We start from the raw sequence: 21,880 nt of genomic DNA on the forward strand, positions 1-21,880 counted from the left end.
GGTTGCCGCACAATGACCTCTGCATTAGTGACCTCTTCTTGTTAATTCTCTCATTCCCTTGCCACCTCCGGATGGCAAGTTATTCCACAGGGTTTTCTATTGTGCTGATTAGCCCTATATACCTTTGTCAGGTGTATTAAAGAAGTAATTTGTGATGTGCCAGATAAAATTATTCGTGTCGCCAGCATTGCCGTACGCTACTTGCCGTGCTAGTTTCGCTGCTAGCTGATCCCGTGGTAGAGCACAGCCATTGCCATCACTGTTGAGCCTTGCAACACCTTAAGTGGCAACTGTTCACCACCAGTCTTTCTATTTTCAAACTCCTTAGTGACAGTTACTCAATCAAACAGAGCAAGCAAGTGTGTTGGGAATGCTTTGTATCCTTCCTAGGTCCTTCAGTATCTTTGTAATGGGCGTGGACTACACCCCACACCGTCCAATTTTGCCAGGCTTCCATTTCAGACCTTGCCTTCCTGGGTGGCCTTCGTACGGATCTGTCAGTCCTCACAAATTCCTTGTGTCCCATTTTGTGATGACTTCTTTGTCAGCCGCCTATCCGACTAACTTCCTCCTCCAGAAATAGTGGGCCAAAGCTTCCCATTCATGTTTTACCCCTTGTCAGGTGGAATCTTGTAATAAAGCTTTTACTGAATGGGAACTCATTCTGGTCCTCTCCTTTTCACACAATGCAGCTTCTGGCCCTGATTCTATCAGTAACCAATTGCTTCAACACCTTAATTCTCCATGCCAACAATACATGTTCTAGGTGTTTAGCCATATTCGCCTCAAAGATGTTTCGTGCTCTCAGTGGAGGGCTGGTAGTGTGGTTCCTGTCCTTAAGCCTGGTAAGAACCCATGATCCCTACACAGCTACTGGCCGATCAGTCCTCTGCATGTTATTTTTGTGCGTGCGCATGTCCCTCTTCCCCCCCTTGCGCCCTTCCCAATCGACCATCTTGATGACTGGAATGTCCTGTGTTGTGTGATCTTCATTGCCTTACATTTGAAGATTGGTCACTCTCCCCACATAGACCTACTCCTACTCCTACTCCTACTCCTACTCCTACTCCTACTCCTACTCTGTACTCATGAGTGTGTAGGTTATTTCTTTAAATTTTTCATCGCTTGTCATTAGCCCTCCCATGAGTTCAGCCTGTCACCTGTTAAAGCTCATTATTGGAGGACTTCCCTTAGAACATGCATATGGAATCATTAGTGTGTCATATTTCGTTTGGATCATAGTCTAATATTCTGCAAGCTGCCTTCTGATCCCCTTTCTTGGTTTTGATTTCACAGTTGCGTTAGTGAGGTTTGGACAGTTTCCAGTGCAGTAAATAGTAATCGCACCTGCCCTGGCTAGTCTGTCATCTTGTTCAGGTCCACTAATTCCTGACTGATTGGAGACACACAGCATATTTACCCTGTTGCTTTCTCTTAGCTTCAAAAGGACTTTGTGGCATTCTGCAACAAAATTTGGTCGCATTGCATGGGCTGATAGAGGTTTCGGAGCTTCTTGGCTGTCTGAATAAATGTGTTTGCTATGATCTTCGTAGCATCTAAGTAAATTCTCCTCCTTATATACCTTGATCATGGATATTTCTGCCATAAAGTAGTTACCAGATCCCAACATACCATGCTGATGACATTGTAATTCTGTCAGATGTTCTGAAAGACTTGAGAGCAGTAGTGTCTTGAAAAGAGGGTACAAGATGAACAACAAAAGTGGAACGAAGGTAATGGAAGGTACTTAATTCAAATTGGGCAGTACTGGGGGAGTTACACAAGGAAGTGAGATGCTAAATGTCGTTAATAAGTTTCACTATTTGAGAACAAAGCAACTAGTGATAGGAGAAGTAGAGAGGATATAAAATGCACTGACAATAGCAAGGAAATCTGTTTTGGAAAACAAGAATTTGTTAACATGTAATAAGAATTACAATAACACGTGTTAGGAAATATTTTCTTAGGGTATTCGTATGTAGTGTGTCATCGTACAGAAGTGAAACATGGAGGGTTCGCAGTTTAGATGAAAAGGTAAGAGAAGCTCTTGAAATGTGATGCTACATAACAGTCCTGAAGATAGATGGTTTGATGGAATTAGGAGAACATAAATTTATGACACAACTTCACTATAAAAGAAGAGGTCATTTGACAGTCACATACTGAGGCATCAAGGAATCTTTGATTTTGTAATGGTAGGAAATGTGGAGGGTAAAAATTCCAGAGGGAGACAAAGTTTGAATACAATAAGCAGGTTTACGTGGATGTAGGCTGCAGTAAACGCAAAAAGGAAGGAGCTTGCACAGGATAGATTCATGTAAAGAGATGCATGAAACAAGTCTTTGGACTGAAAACTGCTGTAATAATGGCCAAATAGATAAATTGGCAGTTGATGGTAAACATAAAAGGAAGGTCCGCTAAAGAACAACTACTTTTAGAAACGTGCATAACACCATAGATCGATCATTCAGGATAAGCAGCTGGTTGTCCTGTATTATTTTAACTAAAGTTTGTCCCAGACTATCTGCATAAGTGTGCCACAGCTAAAGCCATGAACATTGAAATCGCCACACAGCACTAGGTAGTTACATCTGGTACAACAGTTCATTCTGCTCTGTTTTGCTGCTTGTTTTCAGTGACCAGCATCCAGATATCATTATCAGTGATAATGTCTACAAACAAACTTGCTGTAATGACAGTGACAACCTTGTGTTGAGGAGCTTAACCCACACTTTTGAGAAAGCAATGTCTTTCTGCAGTAGGTGGGCAACATCAGCTCTACTAGAGTCTGGGATACCCAACCTGAGGACACAAACCAACCTATTGGCTGTACAGTTTGAACTAAATTTCAAAAAACCAATCTGCACAAATATTTGCATTTAGTATTCTCTTAGCAGACTCTCTGTTGACACTGGTTGACTGGGCATTTCATTGACAGAGCTTGAAGATCATTGTTCAAAACAATGCTTAGACTTCTGTTCCTTAAATCTGTGATGTCTAATTCTAGTCCAGTAGAGACCAGCCATAAATGATGTCAGGCAGCAAATAACATCTGCAAGTAGGTATAATTTGCTTAAGATATCTTAGTTGTGCCCCTCGGGTGGAAGTACAGTTCTCAAACCTCCTGAGACTGGAAACCATTACATCTAATAAGTTGTCTATCGAATGGCTCTGAATATTAGTGTGAATATTGTTGCTTCCTAGAAAGAGACTATCGTTTGTTATTGTCTGTATTGGTAGCATCTGGAAGTACCAGTTGCTGTTGGGTAGGGGTGGTTTTTAAGTACTGGTGCAAACAGGGAAGAGTCGTGTTCTCAAACAGGTTGATGGGGAGGAGGGAATGATGTACAATTCCATGTGTCAAATGAGTCATCCTAAGAGTGCAGACTTCATACATATTCATGGCAATTGTAAACATGAGCAATAGCTGCCATACCTGCATTACTATTTTCACTGGATGTGACTTTGGCTTCTTTGAGTAAGTGATGTGTTATAGGATATGGAAAGATGGCTTCCTCCACAATGAAAGCTACTTTAAAAAAGTAGTTAGGCAGCTTGTTTTCATCTTCCCCATTTATTACATTGCTCGTGACTGTGGCACTAGCTGCTCATATACCAGAATCTTGGGGTACATTTATGCTGGAGCCTCACTGCTAACTGCTTGGTGCTAGTACATGACACCTCACTGCTCACCTTGAGCCTTGGTACATTTATGCTGAAGCCTCATTGTTGACACATCGCTGGTTGTGCATGCCTCGCTTCTTGCCAGGGACCTCTACGCTGCAGCTGTTCACATGGCTAATTGAGTCGATTACTTGCAGTATGCCAAGCAAAAACTTTCAGTGTGTCATCTGATGACAGTAATAGTGGCTCATTCACAATAAAAATGTGGTTATCGACAACGAGAAATAAAGAGGTGCTATGGATGGACTCTTTGAATGAGATACTTTCATGGTTCTAATAACAGCACAAAAATTATTCTACACACTTTCTCAGGCAGATAAGACTGTCATAACTAATTTTCCAGTTCATTTTAAGTAATATTGAACCAGAATAATGTAAGATATGGAATGTGACCCAAAGTTATTAAGTGAGGAATCTAGGAATATACTACAGATTCCTATACATCAACCTTGCAGAGATTGTGAAGAGAAGATAAATCTAATTACAGCTTGCATAGAGGTATGTAGAAGTAATTTTTCCCATCCTCCATACTTAAATATATGTTTACAGTGGGAATTATCACCTTTGATGCACTTCACAGAAGTTTACAGCTTGTGGATGTAGATGGAGATATAGAAGTAGGCGTATGCTGTGTGATAAACCAAGCAGTGAGGAACACAAAAAGACAGCACTGCTAGAGTGACCTTGTTATGGCTCAAGTTTCAGGATGCGATAAAAGACAAGCTTGACAGCATCACATGGTGAGGATAGTAGTGAGCAATCACAAGGCAGTTTAAATAGGCCATTAAGAGTAGGTGGGCTTCGTTCACCGCCACAGCTGCCGCTGCTGCATTACCATCACCACCACCACCACCACCACCACCACCACCACCAGGCTATGGCAAGTAGCAAAGTGGCAGCATAAATGCACACTTAGGCATCTATATCATTGACAAACAGAAATAATATATAGTTGCTCTTCACATCTAGTCCACTGCAGACAAATCTGCTTGGGGACTTCTGCAACTAAGTGCTGGGCATGTTCAGTGACCACCATGGAATACAGTGTCTCATGGGGATTGCAAATCTTGGTTTGACCACCTGGATCATGAGGATGATATAAACCTGTATAAAAAAGAGTCAGTCTTGACGTGTGCTGTGTGCCAATGAGGTGCTTGGCTGTTGCAGAACAGAGTTAATGGGCAACCTCTGTGGAACCTACTGTGCCTCGGTTGTGTAAGGCTAACCCAGGCAAGCTGGGTTATGTCAGGGTGGATGCTTGTCCCTTGATGCTCTTGGGATTTCCATGTACTCTAAATCCCTTTCTTCTACTACCAGTAATTTGAGTGCTCAAAGGAGACCTTGCGTGGCCAGTCCACCTGAGACAGCTGTGCATATGGATGACAGTAATAGCAGTAACTTAAAACATCCTGCGGTATATAATGTGTTTGTTGCTGTTAAATGTGTTACAGATGCATTTGAAAAACTATCTCCTTTCTGCATCCAAAAGCTCTACAGGGACTTGCAGGACATCATCAAATCTGTCAAAAGGCTTCAAAATTGTTCACTCCTGATACACTGAAAGCTACCTGACAAAACAATGTGTTAAATGCCAAACTACTTACAGAATATGGAGTCTACATGAGCTGCACATTGTGGTAAATTGTTGTAAAGGAGTAGTAACATGCCGGGACATTGGATATAGGTGTGAAGGAACTCTGACAGATGTGGGAAGCAAAAGGGTCACTGAACTACTGAATTTCATGGAAAGTGTTGATGGTGAGCTCCAGAAGTCAACCCTTTTTGTCCTAACATTAAGTTTACAGAAGTTCCCTGAATATATTGCAGTAGGCTTTCTGCTCCTTAAGTTAGGCCCTGTGTAACTAATCCAATGCACTGCTTCAAGTGTGAACACTTCTGTTGTACCACGAAGAGTTGCAATGGTCACGCTACATATGGGTGAAGGGACTCCATCAATGGACCAGGTATTCAGTGCACTGCCTCACTGCTGTGTGACAGTTGCTCCGAAACCCATCCAGTTTGAAGCAAAGAATGTGCTGTATCCCAGGAGAGAAGAAAATCCAGGAGATGAAAGAGGCACAGTGCATCTCATACTCTGATGTGAAGATGTTAAAGGCCTTGCAGCCACCCTCTTTCGTGCAGGCATTTGGTTTGCTGTTGAAGCAGACTTTACAGAAAACTAGTGTTGGCACACAGATGTTGACAGCTGAACAGAGCACGAGGGAACTACCTGTAACTGAAGATGAGAAGAGAGTGGTAAAGTTTTGAAATTTTGTGAAGAGCCTAGACTTTGGCCGAAACTTGTAGGATGAAGATTGCAGAATAGGACTTTCGTTAGGTAAAAAAAAAGTTTTACTGCATCGCTATAGAGCAGTATTAATAATAATGAGGGCACATTCAATAGAAGTGGTGTTGAGCCAAGCATGTAGGAAATAAGTAGCATTTTGCTATGAGCCTTATACTGCTCAATCTCTCTCTTCTTCAGTAACAGTAATCACGCCTTCTATTGTCACTAACAGTATGAAAAGAGCAGAATGCTAGTCACCACATAGAAGGCATTATTGGCAGAGACACATTTTATAAGAAGACATAACAACTAGCAGTCATTTTGCACCCCCCAGGGGGTCCACAACTCTTTTGTGGATACGTGCGTAGCAAGCATGGGACCCCGAGCTAATGTGGCCTTCCTTCCTTTCCGGGCTGCCTACCTTCCCTTTCTGCATCCTTCCCCATCCCCCATCTTTGCCCCCCCCCCCCCCCCCCCTCACCTCCGCCTCTTTCCTCCCCTTTCTCCCCCTCTGGGAGTGTGTTTTGTGCCTACGTCCGGAGACGGACGCTCGAAACTGTAACAAATTCTTTGCTTTCTCCGCTTGCAAGTCTTCGTCCTTCCTTTGTCCTTCTCTTTTCCTTACCTCTTCTCTTTACCCTTTTCTCTGCTGCGGCGTTTGAGACCTCTCTTCTTTCCTTTCCCTTTCTCTTTTTTCCTCCCTGTACGTGTCTGAAGGCCAACCCACGCATTTCCATGCGTAGCCGGTGACGGGGTAATGTGTAATTCCCCGCCCCGGGTAGACAGGTAGGACACGTACATACCCCCTGGTAACGGCCAGGCCCAGGGAGGGGTGATTACCCGAGCTGATACCTTCCAAAAGTGCTGATTGGTCCCTCTGACCGGTTGTCGGGACGTGTGACCTGAGGTGTGAACAATCACCTAAGGCGGGAGTGCCCTCAGAGAGGGCCCCCACAAGGAAGGAGCGCACCATCAGAGATGTCGGTAATCATGGGGGATACTTTCGCAATGGTTTCCTCATCTTCTACTATGTCAGCTCACAAGTGTAAGTTCAACGAGTCTCAGCGACAGACAGTCCTTCCATCGTTGCCACAGTTCCTTGTTGTTTCTCGGTCTGACGAAGGTCACGACTTCTCCATGGTCAACCCTTTCATTATTCAGAAAAGTGTCGACGCAATTGCAGGTCCTGTAAAGTCTTGTTCCAGATTACGAAATGGCACCTTGTTGTTAGAAACAGTCAGTGCCCTCCAGGCACAAAAATTGCTGCGTACTTCATTGCTACACACCTTCCCTGTCCGGGTGTAACCGCACCGTACTTTAAATTCATCACATGGGATCGTTTATACATGCTCCCTCGATGGATTGTCCGACGAGGAAATTCAACACTACCTGTCTGACCAGGGCGTAACGGCAGTTCATAGAGTCATGAAAAGGGTTGACACGAACATCATTCCAACCCGTACTGTCTTCTTGACATTTGACAAAGTTCAACTCCCATCGAAAATCAAAGCAGGCTATGAGATAATTTCCGTTCGCCCTTACATCCCAAACCCTACACGTTGCTATCAGTGTCAGCGGTTCAGTCACACCAGCCAGCCCAGTTCCAATCTGGCCAAATGTGTTGTGTGTGGCAAGGATACCCATGAGGGTGCTTGTCCACCTCCATCCCCTCGTTGGTTTAACTGTATGGGTGACCACGCTGCTTCCTCTAGAGATTGCCCCCATTTTTAAAGATGAAAAGCTCATTCAGGAAATCAGAGTGAAGGAAAAGGTGTCGACCTTTGCTGCTTGAAAATTATTCGCCAGTCGACAGCCCACCGTGCCTCAGACAGGAAAATACAGCACTGTCCTTGCCTCTCTTCGGCCAACAAAGGAGGCGGCCACGCAGACTTGTGACCTTACCTTTAGTGCCACGGTCATCAGATCAGCCAGCGCAAAGATCGCCCGTTCCACCTCCCCACTTTCGCCTGCCCATTCTATGGCTCACCCTTCATCGGGTTCTGCTAAATCTCGAGCCCAAAAGTCAGACACCAAGGCTTCGAAAAAAGAGCATACTCGTAAAGATTTTTTACATACCCCAACTTCACAACCATCGGTTCCTCCTTCATCTACACATCATGTTTCCAAGAAGGCTAGTAAGAAACCCACTTCATCTCCTGCTCCGCCAAGGCGTGTCTCATCTACAGCACCACCTGGCGGTAATCGCCCTCGGCCGTCTTCTGTGTCGCCGAGGCACGCTGCTGGCGGCCGATCAACTGGCCAATCGCTGGTGGCAGGAGCTGCTCCTGAACAACCTATGGATCAGGATCTTCTGCTTTCGGCTGAATGCCATTCCATGCTGTTGGTCGCAAACTCTGAGCAGTCGCTGAGTTGACGGCAACCTTGGTCACATTCCTCCATTTTCTGTTCACCCTATGTCCATTATCCACTGGAATATCCACAGCCTTCGAGCCAATCGGGATGAATTGTCGATCCTCTTATGGTCCTACTCGCCGGTCATGTTCTGTCTTCAGGAAACAAAGCTGCGTCCCCATGACCGCTTTGTTCTCCCCCATTTTCAGTCCGTCCGATTTTATCTCCCCTCTGTTGAAGGCACTCCAGCACATGGAGGACTTATGATTCTTCTCCATGATACTCTCCATTATCACCCAATCCCCTTAAACACTTCCTTCCAAGCTGTCGCTGTCCGTCTTTCCCTTTCTGGATACACCTTCTCTCTTTGTACTGTGTACATTCCATCGTCCACACCAATGGCACGAGCTGATCTCCTTCATCTTCTTGGTCAGCTTCCACCCCCCCTATTTGCTGGTTTAGGACTTCAATGTCCACCACCCGCTTTGGGGATCTCCACATCCTTGTCCGCGTGGCTCACTATTGCTAGACGTCTTCCACCAAGCGGATCTTGTTTGCCTCAACACTGGGGACCCTACATTTTTGTCTTCCTCCACGACAAATTTCTCTCATTTGGACATTTCGGTCGGTACTGTTCTGCTAGCTCGGCGCTTCGAATGGTTCGCCCTTGATGATACACACTTGAGTGACCACTTTCCATGTGTCCTTAGACTGCAGCCTCAACTGCCGTATATGCGCCCGCGACGCTGGAAGTTTGCCCAAGCCGATTGGACACTTTTTTCGTCTCTAGCGACATTCGATGACCGTCACTTTCCTAGCGTCGATGATGAGGTCACACATATTACAGACATTATTCTTACAGCTGCGGAACGTTCAATATCACGCACCTCCACATTGCCCCGGCGCCCCCCAGTTCCTTGGTGGAACGCGGCATGCCGTGACGCAATACGTGAGTGGCGACGTGCTCTTCGTGTTTTCCGACGCCATCCTACTTTGGACAACTGTATCCGCTATAAGCAGTTCCGGGCGCGATGCCATCGCATCATCTGCGATAACAAGAAGGAAAGCTGGAAATTCTTTACTAGCTTATTTAACACCTTCACTCCCTCCTCGGAAGTTTGGAGTCGGATTCGACGGTTCTCAGGCGCACCTAGTTTCTCCCCGGTCTCTGGGCTCACTGTCGCGCATGATACATTAGTGGACCCCGTCACAATTTCTAACTCATTGGGTCAACACTTTGCTGAGATTTCGAGCTCTTCAAGTTACCCACCAGCGTTTCTCCCGAAGAAACGTGCAGTGGAAGTGCGACCTTTTGCTTTCTCCTCTCAAAATCACGAAAGCTACAATTTTGTTTTCTCCATGCGGGAACTCCAACATGCACTCTCTTCTTCTCGCTCCTCCGCCCCAGGACCGGATGGTATCCACATCCAAATGTTGCTGCATTTATCATACCATAGTCTGCTTTACCTCCTTTGCCTTTATAATCGAATTTGGACAGACAGTACTTTTCCCAGATGATGGCGGGATGCTATCGTTGTTCCTGTTCAGAAACCTGGAAAGGACAAACATTTCCCCTCTAGCTATCGCCCCATTTCTCTCACGAGTAGTGTATGTAAGGTTTCGGAGCATATGGTGAATTGCCGTTTAGCTTGGTGGCTGGTGTCCCGCAGTCTTTTAACACCTGCCCAATGCGGTTTCCGAAAGCATCGTTCTGCAGTTGACTATCTTGTTGCTCTCTCCACTTATATCATGAACAATTTTCTCTGGAAACGCCAAACAGTAGCAATATTTTTTGATCTGGAGAGAGCATACGATACCTGTTGGAGGACAGGCATCCTCCGCACACTGTTCTCATGGGGCTTTCGAGGTCGGCTGCCGTTTTTCTTTATGAATTTATGGCAGAGCGCACATTTAGAGTGCGGGTGAACACTACTCTCTCCCGTACTTTCTCCCAAGAAAACGGGGTACCCCAGGGCTCCGTGCTGACTGTTGTACTGTTTGCCATTGCCATAAATCCGATTATAGATTGTCTCCTTCCTGATGTCTCGGGCTCCCTCTTTGTGGATGATTTTGCGATCTACTACAGCTCTCAACGGACCAGCCTTCTTGAACGACGTCTTCAAGGATGTCTCGATCGCGTCCACTCTTGGAGCATCGAAACCGGCTTCCGTTTTTCTCCCAGTAAGACCGTTTGTGTTAATTTTTGGTGACGTAAGGAGTTTCTTCCACCCTCCTTACATCTAGGACCTGTCAACCTTCCATTTTCAGACATCGCTAAATTCTTGGGTCTTATGTTTGACAGTAAACTGTGCTGGTCCTCCCACGTTTCCTATCTTTCGGCTCGCTGTCTGCGATCCCTCAACACCCTCCGTGTCCTGAATGGTACCTCCTGGGGAGCTGACTGAGTGGTCCTTCTCCGCCTCTATCACGCCTTAGTGCGCTCGAAATTGGATTATGGAAGCATAGTCTACTCCTCTGCTCGGCCGTCTATTCTTCGGCGACTCGACTCTATCCACCACCGTGGATTACGTTTAGTGTCTGGAGCTTTTTACACCAGCCCTGTGGAAAGCCTTTATGCTGAGACTGCTGAACCTCCGCTGTCCAATCGGCGAGCTTTCCTTCTGAGTTGTTATGCTAGCCATTTGTCTTCCATGCCTGCTAATCCGGCCCATGACATTTTTTTCGACGCCTCCTTGGATGTAGGGTATGCAGGCCGCCCATCCTCCCTACTACCACCGGGAGTCCGCTTCTGTCAACTGCTCCATTCTCTTTCCTTCCGCTTTCCTAAAACCTTCTTGACAACTTGGGGTACTGCACCTCCTTGGCTCCGTCCCCGGATCTGCCTGCTCCGTGACCTTTGTCAATTTCCCAAGGATGGTACCCCTTCACTTGCTTATCATCAGGCATTTGCTGCTCTATGTGCACAAATGGAGGAAGCCACATTTGTTTACACTGATGGCTCGAAAACATCGTTAGGTGTAAGGAGTGCCTATATTGTAGGCGACACCCCAAATCGATTTCCCGACCAGTGTTCGGTTTATACTGCGGACCTTTACGCTGTTCTCCAGGCTGTCCAATACATCCGCCGCCATCAGCGGATACAGTATGTTATCTGTTCAGATTGTCTCAGCTCTCTCCTCAGTCTCCAAGCTCTTTACCCTGATCACCCTCTGGTCCACCGGATTCAGGACTGCCTGTGCTTGCTCCACTTGGAGGGCGTCTCGGTGACATTCCTCTGGCTCCCAGGACACATTGGTATCTGTGGAAATGAGGGGGCCGATATAGTGGCCAAGGCTGCAATCTCTCTTCTTCAGCCAGCTATTTGATCGATTCCCTTTGCAGATCTAAGGAATGTTTTATGTCGTCGTGTTGTTCTTTTATGGCATGCACATTGGTCGACACTTCCCCATAATAAATTGCGGGATGTGAAAGCTCTTTCGTGTGCTTGGACATCTTTCTCCTGAACGCATCATCGGGAGGAGGTAATTTTAACTAGATTCTGGATAGGGCACTGTCTTTTTAGCCATTGATATCTTTTAAGCGTTGATCCCCCCCCCCCCCCCCTCCCCCCCCCCCCTCCCACTCTGTCCCCACTGCTCTCAGCTGTGGACGGTAAGACACCTTTTAATTGAGTGCCCCTATTTTACTCCGTTACACGCCTGTCTACAGCTGTTGCCTGATATATCGTCCATTTTAGCAGATGACACGTGCTCGGCTGATCACGTTCTCGAGTTTATTAGTGCCACTGAGATGACATCAGTCGTTTGAAGCTCTTTTTGGGGACAACCAACCCCTTTCTGTAGTGGATTTTTAAGATTTCCTTCTGCTTTTAGTTTCTCCAATTCTTTGAGTTTCGTTCCCATTGCTGCTGCTTTCCATTTTCGTTTTTTACCGTTTCCTAAGTCACAGACCGGGCGCTAATGACCATAGCAGTTTTGCGCCCTAAAACCAAAACAAAAAGTCATTTTGCAATGTGCCAGTCTTCCTCGCAGTACTTCTTCCATGTGGCAAGTGGCTACCTATCCTTTCAATATTTATGTTATAAGAAATATTCAGTCACAAATTTTACGTCAGTTATTAAATTGTAATGTGTGTCCAAATGTCTCGTTCTTGCAGAAACCGTGTCCTGAAGGAAGTGCATCATTCCTCTCAAGAATTCTCTATACATGGTTTGACAGGTTAGCTTGGAAAGGTTTCAGAAAGCCACTGGAAATGAAAGATTTGTGGAATATGAACCCAGAAGACACTGCTAGGGAAGTGCTCCCTCAATTTGATAAGCACTGGGAAAAGACTCTGCAAAAGACTGCTAAGTATGTTACCTTTCTTTCATTTTTAATGTATGGTTCTTTATTTTCGTTATAGTTTAGTTTTTGACAGAAGTAACCACTTTTTTCACAAGAGAACTTTTTTTTGTCTTAAGAAATTAAATCTGGTTGCTTAGTGGAAGTCTGTGTGTTATTGACATACTTTTTTTCTGTGTTTTGTCTTTATGTGCATTTCAAAAGGAAGTTCTGGACACATTTTGGGTAAGTAGGAAGCAATAGCATGCAGGCATTACTGTTTCAACTTTCTGTTTAATCTATGCATGGTATGTAAATACCATGTCATCATGCAGAAGTAGTGTCTTTTTTTTATATATGGAATTTGCACTGTGTGTGTGTGTGTGTGTGTGTGTGTGTGTGTGTGTGTGTTCCCCCTTCCTCCCTAAACATGAACACACATCCTCCTGAATGAAATTAAGAGTCTTTCCCCATGGCATCACTCATTCAGTGTAAGGAAAGACACCACTTTTTATATAGTTGCAGTGCTGAACAGTTAATACACAAATCAGCAGGATGACAAGAATGGTAATTTTTCAGTCTTTCAAAAGCTGTGGCACAGTTGTCAAAACATTGTTTGTTTCTCTTGTCAACTGCTCAGTGTATCGTCTGCATATTGAACAGCCATTTGCTCATGCTGAATTTTTTTTATTACTCCAGGTCTTTCCAATATTACATGTATCGGTACTGTAATGTAATGATGCATGCAGAACGGTTCCTAGGACATAGCGGCAGAGGCCACCTGCCCATTAGATTAACCATCCAGGATTGCATGTACCTTTGCTAAGGTTTGCTTAGGTAGTTCCTGACACTGCTTTTCAAACACAGTCTGACAGTAAGACATGAAGTGGACTGCAAATTAACACTGTCCTAATCAGGTTGCAGAAATACTTTTTATGGATGTCGGATGAAAGTGCTACATTTACCTCTTGTGGGGGTGAGAGAGATGTGCATGCTGCCTTTAGTAGCCAGATGGAGACTCTCACCCTTGGTGTGTGTGTGTGTGTGTGTGTGTGTGTGTGTGTGTGTGTGTGTGTGTGTGTATATTATTATTGTAGTTGTGTGTAAAACAATCTTTTTGTTGTTCCAGTGCTCGTGCTCCCAAAGCATCATTTCACAAAAATGCTGCTAGCGTTGACTTTGTGGGAACACAATCTAAAAAGAAATACCAGGCATCTATCCTACCAGCTATTTGCAAGGCATTTGGTCCTACATTTCTTTTTGGTGCGTGCCTCAAATTCGTACAAGATGTTCTCATGTTTGCGAATCCCCAGGTATTGAAGTAAGTCTGCTTTTCAGTCATCTACATGTTAATGTAATCCATATAATGGTGCAATAAAGTTCATTTTGAAACCATACTTGTAATATAATTAGATACCAGTTATCAGAAATTATGAATCACTTTCAGAAATTATGACTCACTTTCAGAAATTATGACTCACTTTCAGAAATTATGACTCACTTTCAGAAATTATGACTCACTTTCAGAAATTATGAATCACTTTCAGAAATTATGAATCACTTTCAGAAATTATCAATCACTTTCAGAAATTATGAATCACTTTCAGAAATTATGAATCACTTTCAGAAATTATGAATCACTTTCAGAAATTATGAATCATTTTCAGAAAATACATATGCTTTTATTAAAAACAGTGATTAAGCTGTAAACATAATTTCAAACAGTTTGAAAGCGTACTACACTGCAATTAGAAATGTTTGTTAGACATTTGTCATGTGCGCTACCGTGGTGTCACATTGATAGTCAGCTGCACTTTGGTTGAGGCTCGTATAACTTAAGGAGACAGATAGCACATGTCAAAAACATTACCTGCTGTTTTAAAATTGAATTAAAAATAGTCTTGATTAAAATATTTGTTGGCAGTGGTAACCTGCTTTTGGTCAAAAGTCATGATCATCGGACTATATATTTGATGATGGCAGGCAGTGGTAATGAACAGAGCAGGTATCATACTTGCGCAGTAGTTGAAGTTTCTGGTAATTGTTGATAATACTTCACCAGATTTTGAAAAATAAGACAATGGTGCCACATGTACTGGGTGAGCAAAAGCTGCAGTGCAGGACCCAAATGGGTTGTGGAATAAATCCTGCCAAAAAAATCTAAGCAACACACTTGATGCATTTCTTTTAAAATATTACAAAATTTGGTTTTGTGGTGTACGTATATCTACATATCAGTAATTTCCTCTTACTCCAACAACTGAAGAAAAATTCTCAGGTGTAATAAACATATCCCTTAGTAAAAATTAGTACTAGTGTTCTGCAGGACTCTGTCTCTGGCTCATTTGTTGCCACTGTTGTGGCTATCAGTGACATGTGACGTGTCCCATTGTGTGCCGCGCATTTTTACATCCCTTGATAAGAGTATGTGAGAAACACTTGGCACTGCATTTAATTGTTTTGCAGCCAATATACTTGTTTGTAATTCAGATGACACCCAACAGATTCTCTCAGGTTTGCCAAAAAAAAAAAAAAAAAAAACTGACTTTGAGGAATTCATATAGATGCCTAATTCGATTGGGAAGAACATACCATAGAATTCGCTAAAAGATCTTGGTGGTATCCCACCACATGTAGAACCTGAGAGATGTGTATAGTAGTAATTATCTATGTATGACATATTTTGGGTCTTTCAATGACATCTCATATGGATTACGTAGATGACATTTGCCCCTCATAAAACATGTCCATATAATATTAAATGCTGCCTCCATGGAGCATTGTTACCCTCTTTTTAACAGGCTTTGAACAAAACAGTTGTGACTCTCTCTAATTATATCTTGGCACTCTTTGTCAGGAACATTATTGATGAATGTGTTGCTATGGAAGCAGTTCACAAAACATTACCAGACATAAGACAAATATTGACATCCCAAGGCACAAGTTAGTGAGAACAGGAAACTGCCACAAAGTGTAAGCCTTCAAAATTTTCTGTGTTTTGCTGTTTCAAAATAAAAAGATAGATTTGGCTAATACACTCCTGGAAATGGAAAAAAGAACACATTGACACCGGTGTGTCAGACCCACCATACTTGCTCCGGACACTGCGAGAGGGCTGTACAAGCAATGATCACACGCACGGCACAGCGGACACACCAGGAACCGCGGTGTTGGCCATCGAATGGCGCTAGCTGCGCAGCATTTGTGCACCGCCGCCGTCAGTGTCAACCAGTTTGCCGTGGCATACGGAGCTCCATCGCAGTCTTTAACACTGGTAGCATGCCGCGACAGCGTGGACGTGAACCGTATGTGCAGTTGACGGACTTTGAGCGAGGGCGTATAGTGGGCATGCGGGAGGCCGGGTGGACGTACCGCCGAATTGCTCAACACGTGGGGCGTAAGGTCTCCACAGTACATCGATGTTGTCGCCAATGGTCGGCGGAAGGTGCACGTGCCCGTCGACCTGGGACCGGACCGCAGCGACGCACGGATGCACGCCAAGACCGTAGGATCCTACGCAGTGCCGTAGGGGACCGCACCGCCACTTCCCAGCAAATTAGGGACACTGTTGCTCCTGGGGTATCGGCGAGGACCATTCGCAACCGTCTCCAGAAGCTGGGTTACGGTCCCGCACACCGTTAGGCCGTCTTCCGCTCACGCCCCAACATCGTGCAGCCCGCCTCCAGTGGTGTCGCGACAGGCGTGAATGGAGGGACGAATGGAGACGTGTCGTCTTCAGCAATGAGAGTCGCTTCTGCCTTGGTGCCAATGATGGTCGTATGCGTGTTTGGCGCCGTGCAGGTGAGCGCCAAAATCAGGACTGCATACGACCGAGGCACACAGGGCCAACACCTGGCATCATGGTGTGGGGAGCGATCTCCTACACTGGCCGTACACCACTGGTGATCGTCGAGGGGACACTGAATAGTGCACGGTACATCCAAACCGTCATCGAACCCATTGTTCTACCATTCCTAGACCGGCAAGGGAACTTGTTGTTCCAACAGGACAATGCACGTCCGCATGTATCCCGTGCCACCCAACGTGCTCTAGAGGGTGTAAGTCAACTACCCTGGCCAGCAAGATCTCCGGATCTGTCCCCCATTGAGCATGTTTGGGACTGGATGAAGCGTCGTCTCACGCGGTCTGCACGTCCAGCACGAACGCTGGTCCAACTGAGCCGCCAGGTGGAAATGGCATGGCAAGCCGTTCCACAGGACTACATCCAGCATCTCTACGATCGTCTCCATGGGAGAATAGCAGCCTGCATTGCTGTGAAAGGTGGATATACACTGTACTAGTGCCGACATTGTGCATGCTCTGTTGCCTGTGTCTATGTGCCTGTGGTTCTGTCAGTGTGATCATGTGATGTATCTGACCCCAGGAATGTGTCAATAAAGTTTCCCCTTCCTGGGACAATGAATTCTCGGTGTTCTTATTTCAATTTCCAGGAGTGTAGAAAAACTGTGTTTTGACTTACAAAAATTCTTATTTTCACATTTAAAATGGTGACTGCAATCTCTCATTTGATCTGAACAATGTTATTTTTAGTATTTAAGATTGCAGCTGTATCGTTGGATTTGACTAGGCAACTGTTATGTATATCTGCAAAGCTTATTTTGGGTAAAATAGTCAGTGTTTACAAATAAGGATTTAAGGTTGCCCGTAAGCTGCAACTCCATTGTCACAATGCACTGTCTAACAGTTTATATATAATGTTCAGAGCTGTAAGTTCAGGAACGAACCACAAAGGTGTTCAGAATTATGTAACAAATAATTTTAATTTGATTTAGAACTGTAGTAACACAGTTTCAGCAATCATTTTTTAAACTTTGTGTAATCCTCCGTGAGTTACTACCTCACAACACACAGTGGATTAGTTTGTAACTCGAATGTGTAATTTTTTACAGCAGTGTTTTGCAAGTTAAAGTGTAATCTGAAATATTTGTAAACCTAAACTTTCTTACCCATTCTGCTTGATATGTTCTCAGGTTGCTCATCTCCTTCGTGGAAGGAAATGAACCTATGTGGAAGGGATACACTTATGCAGGTCTTATGTTTGCAACAGCAGCAGTGCAAACACTGGTGCTGGCACAGTACTTTCATCGTATGTTCATCGTTGGACTCCGTGTCAGAACTGCAGTGATAGCAGCAGTTTACAGAAAAGTGAGAAGCAACTATTTTCTTTTTTATGTTGTTGCACAAATCCTCCTTTCTTTAAGAGCAGACGTTTGCCATGAAAAAATGAGTGAGTAATGGTGATGCAGCAGTTAAAGTAGAATTTAAGTCCTGTGAAGAAACAAAGTTTTTACTGGTGCACTGTACTTTTAATATTGATGTTATTGTAAATATTGAAATTTTATTCATCCATATGTGGAGACCAGGACGAGAGCTAGAAGAGTTAAGCTGTTTTAGTTCAGCTTTAGCATTATATGAAGCCTGTCGTGGACAATACAAAAATATCTTCCACGTCGTCAAATTTTATATGTACTTTCATATTTCCCCTTACAAATTACATAAACTTACAATGAGAAATACTGATTCACCAAAATAATGAAAATAGAAAATAAAACGCACATACTTTCAAATGCGTGTAGCCACAGGCCGGGCAAGTTCGTTCATATTGAATCAGAGTGAGTTGAAGAAAATGGATTCCAGTTAACTCTTTAATGTTCATTTTGTTTGACCTGTAGGCTAACTGACTGACTGCTCATGCAAACAAAAGTCCATGATAGTTAATGCACAGTAAAACAACAGTAACTACAGCTGTTTGGAGTTAAAAAGTTGTGAAGGCTCAGAAAAGCCATCATATTTTTTATACTTTGCAAGAGGCTTACAATATCTTACAGATAGTGGCAAGCAGGATTTTTGTTCATTAAATACTTAAGACATGAAAATATGAAAGGATACTGGAGATCACTTCAGAAATTGATATGAGAAAATACTCCAGGAATAATTTGGTGTGATAAGGATGTGGAAACCTCTCCCATTTAGAGGAGGAGGAGGCTACTTAAGACACATGGAGCACTGGTGGAGCTTGTAGTTTAAGCAACTGCAGGTTTCAATTATGTGTAGTATCAATCTTCTATAAAACAGCGTTCAAATTATCTTTAGAGCTCTTGTTCTTTTGCTAGTGAAAGTAAGCATATACACTCTCTCTTTCTCTTTTGTATCTTCACAAATGTTATGTTCTCATGTATTGATTTATTTTTTTGTTTAAAGGCACTTCGCATGTCAAACTCGGCAAGAAAGGAATCAACAGTTGGAGAAATTGTTAATTTGATGTCAGTGGATGCCCAGAAACTAATGGATCTTACCACCTATCTGAATATGATTTGGTCTGCTCCTTTACAGATCGCACTAGCCCTGTATTTTCTCTGGGATATCTTAGGTAAGCAAACAGTTCATTTTCTCTGTATAGACACATATAAATTGGCTAGATATAGACACTAATAAAGATCTCCATTATTTATTTGGATTTGTGCAAATCTAAATTGCAAGAAATCAAATGGTCAGTCACTGACACTTCTGCAGGCTTCCTTAAATCTTGTTCATTAGAGAAGTTGCGTGCCTTCTTGGCTGCTTGAAGTTCTATTACACATGGGCAGTGTGGAAAAAGATATGTGACAAACCATAATAAGATAGGATAATTTTGCTACCGAGGAAAAAGCAAGAATGGGAACGTAGTTTCAGAAACGTTGTATGCTTTCTTTGGACTGTCCTTTTCCAGGACTAACATGAAAAATAACAAAAATTACAGTAATGGTAGTTAATAACAAATGCTTTAAGATGAATTAAAAAAAATGAAAATAAAAAACCACAAGGGAAGTGAAGGTTTTACTATTTATGCAATTACTGAAATAGTTATAAAATGTAAGAAACACTGCAGAAAGGAAAAGTGCTAGAAAGAAAGGAAAAAGAAGGTTGTTCTGCAGTTTCAGCTTTCAGTTCTTTTGTGGAGAAGGCTCTAGATGGATACAAGAGCATAAGCATTGTGCATATATTGACAGTGATGTGCTGCTCTGACATCTACTGTGACCAATGGAATGCAGTCACTTTCTGTTTAGAGAATGCCTGGATTGTACTTACAATGGAGAACTATGTCATAGACAACACTTGGCAAAGAGTGAGGGAAATTTATCCATGTTTGTTGCTTGAGGACTACATTTAATCTTTACAGAAACACACCAACAAAAACATTTGAAAGAGAGCTAAAACAGTAGGTATGAAGATTCTTTAATTTAGGTGGGAGAAAAGCTTAACCTTAATTTTCAGTTTTCAGAACTGTTAGGAAGGTGAGCAAAGGGCCAGAGAAAACTTTAATCAAATTACATAAAGGAAATCAAGCTACATAAATAAATAAATAGTCAAATTACATAAGTCAGACAACATAATTGCCATGTATGAAAATCACTACATTTTCAAAGACAGATAGTTTTGTGTAATGCCTTCCGTTAACTTCAAATTTAAATTATTGGTGTATGTGCAAACTCAGCTGTCAAAAATATAAAATCCAGATATTCATAGACCGAGCAAGGTGGCGCAGTGGTTAGCACACTGGACTCGCATTCGGGAGGACGACGGTTCAATCCTGCGTTTGGCCATCCTGATTTAGGTTTTCCATGATTTCCCTAAATCGCTCCAGGCAAAGGCCGGGATGGTTCCTTTGAAAGGGCATGGCCGATTTCCTTCGCCATCCTTCTCTAATCCGATGAGACCGATGACCTCGCTGTTTGGTGTCATCCCCCAAACAACACTAATACACCAGATACTCGTACAAAGACAGCCTAATGTTAGAAATGAAGCTTCTCCCCCCCGCCAGACTAGTGCAGGTACAGAAGCAGTATTTAGTAGTTTTACAGTAGTGTGATCTCACTTAATGAATAATGCATATGAGGCTGGAATCACTTTCCGAATTTTGTTTCTGGTGAGTGTGACGTCGGTAAAAATCATGAGAATATATAGTCATTACTTCTTGGGACAATGTTTTTAAAGATATGAAAACCTATTATAGTAAGTAATTGTGGCAGACTAAAACTAATAAAGAGAGCTAGCATATATTTCTCAGTGAATTATTCTTGTCCTCCATTTTGTGTGGACAGAGCTATTCACAGCCTCACCTGTTAAAGGACTACAGTTGTACTTCATACTTTATTCAGAGATGTTACCTTTCGTCATGTGAAGTTGACTGCGTGTTCTTGGTTTGGACGTTAGCTGTTGCTGTTGTTATTTCTGTTTAGATAACACCATAATAGTTTCAAAAATGTGGAATAATACATTGGACATTGCCTATAATAATCTGTTCTATTACTTCAAACAGTGATACCCATCTTATTACATTATATCATACCAAGGTTTCCTACATCTGTAAAAGGTTTTCTGAAGATCTGTTATTGACTAAAATGAACACCCAACTTGTTTCACGTTGTTTCCTTGTTAAAACATTTTGATGTCTTAACACTGAATAGTAAATTTATGAAGTTATGGAAAACGATGTATGTCTTCCAAATCTGCACTCGTGGAAATGGGATGGATGGGAGACATAGCATCTAGTAAGTGTGGCACTGTAAGTTATTACCTACAGTGCATTTAAAGAAAACAAACCTTCCAAAACATGAGTACAATAAACTAACAAAATTAGCATTTAAAAACAGGTGAACAAAAACAGCCATCAATTTCTTTTATTAAATATTGTGGTAATCCAGATGCAAGTTTCATGTTTATCTTTTATCAGTGATAGATGCTTTCTGAGAAAGGCTGAGAGGCTCATCACATTCCAATCAAGTATTGGCCTTATGGTTGTGTACAAACAGCAACCCATGTAACCACCATACATAATGTATTTATGTGGAATTAAAATTTTATTTCCTGTAATATCTTGCTAGTACTATACAGGGTGGTCAGAAACTCCTGTTACAAATTTCTAGGACAGGTAGAGATAGTGAGTACATAACATTTTGAATAGGAACCCATGTCCAGAATTGTATCGTTTCTGTTATGCGACCGTTTCAATTAATATGTGTACCTTGTCAACGTTTGCTTAGGGCAAGAGAAACGTCTGAGTTCCCTGTACTGGTATGCAAAAGGATAGACACAATGAAGTGTACTACGTCAAACGATCCCCATATTTCACTTATTGTCAGCTTTGCTGTGAGACCGAGTCAATACCTGTGCATCCCCGATAGAGGAAACATGACGCAGTACACGTTTGCAGAATACACAGACATGCTCCTTGTGTATGGCGAAGCCGGAGGTAACGGAAGAGCTGCTAGTTGAC

The 21,880-nt window shown here is 43.0% G+C and overlaps 1 protein-coding gene across 4 annotated transcripts in view; it reads left to right on the forward strand.

Moving 5' to 3' along the window:
* LOC126416746 (multidrug resistance-associated protein 1) overlaps positions 1-21,880 on the forward strand; it is a 407,893-nt gene that overhangs the window by 241,157 nt on the left and 144,856 nt on the right. For all 4 annotated transcript variants that reach the window (XM_050084584.1, XM_050084585.1, XM_050084582.1 and 1 more), the window contains exons 8-11: positions 12,440-12,633; positions 13,733-13,924; positions 17,595-17,769; positions 18,826-18,994. In XM_050084584.1, coding sequence (XP_049940541.1) covers positions 12,440-12,633; positions 13,733-13,924; positions 17,595-17,769; positions 18,826-18,994 — 730 coding nt within the window. The remainder of the gene's footprint in view (positions 1-12,439; positions 12,634-13,732; positions 13,925-17,594; positions 17,770-18,825; positions 18,995-21,880) is intronic.

Source organism: Schistocerca serialis, chromosome 8 (assembly GCF_023864345.2).
Source record: "Schistocerca serialis cubense isolate TAMUIC-IGC-003099 chromosome 8, iqSchSeri2.2, whole genome shotgun sequence".
NCBI classification, from domain to species: domain Eukaryota; kingdom Metazoa; phylum Arthropoda; class Insecta; order Orthoptera; family Acrididae; genus Schistocerca; species Schistocerca serialis.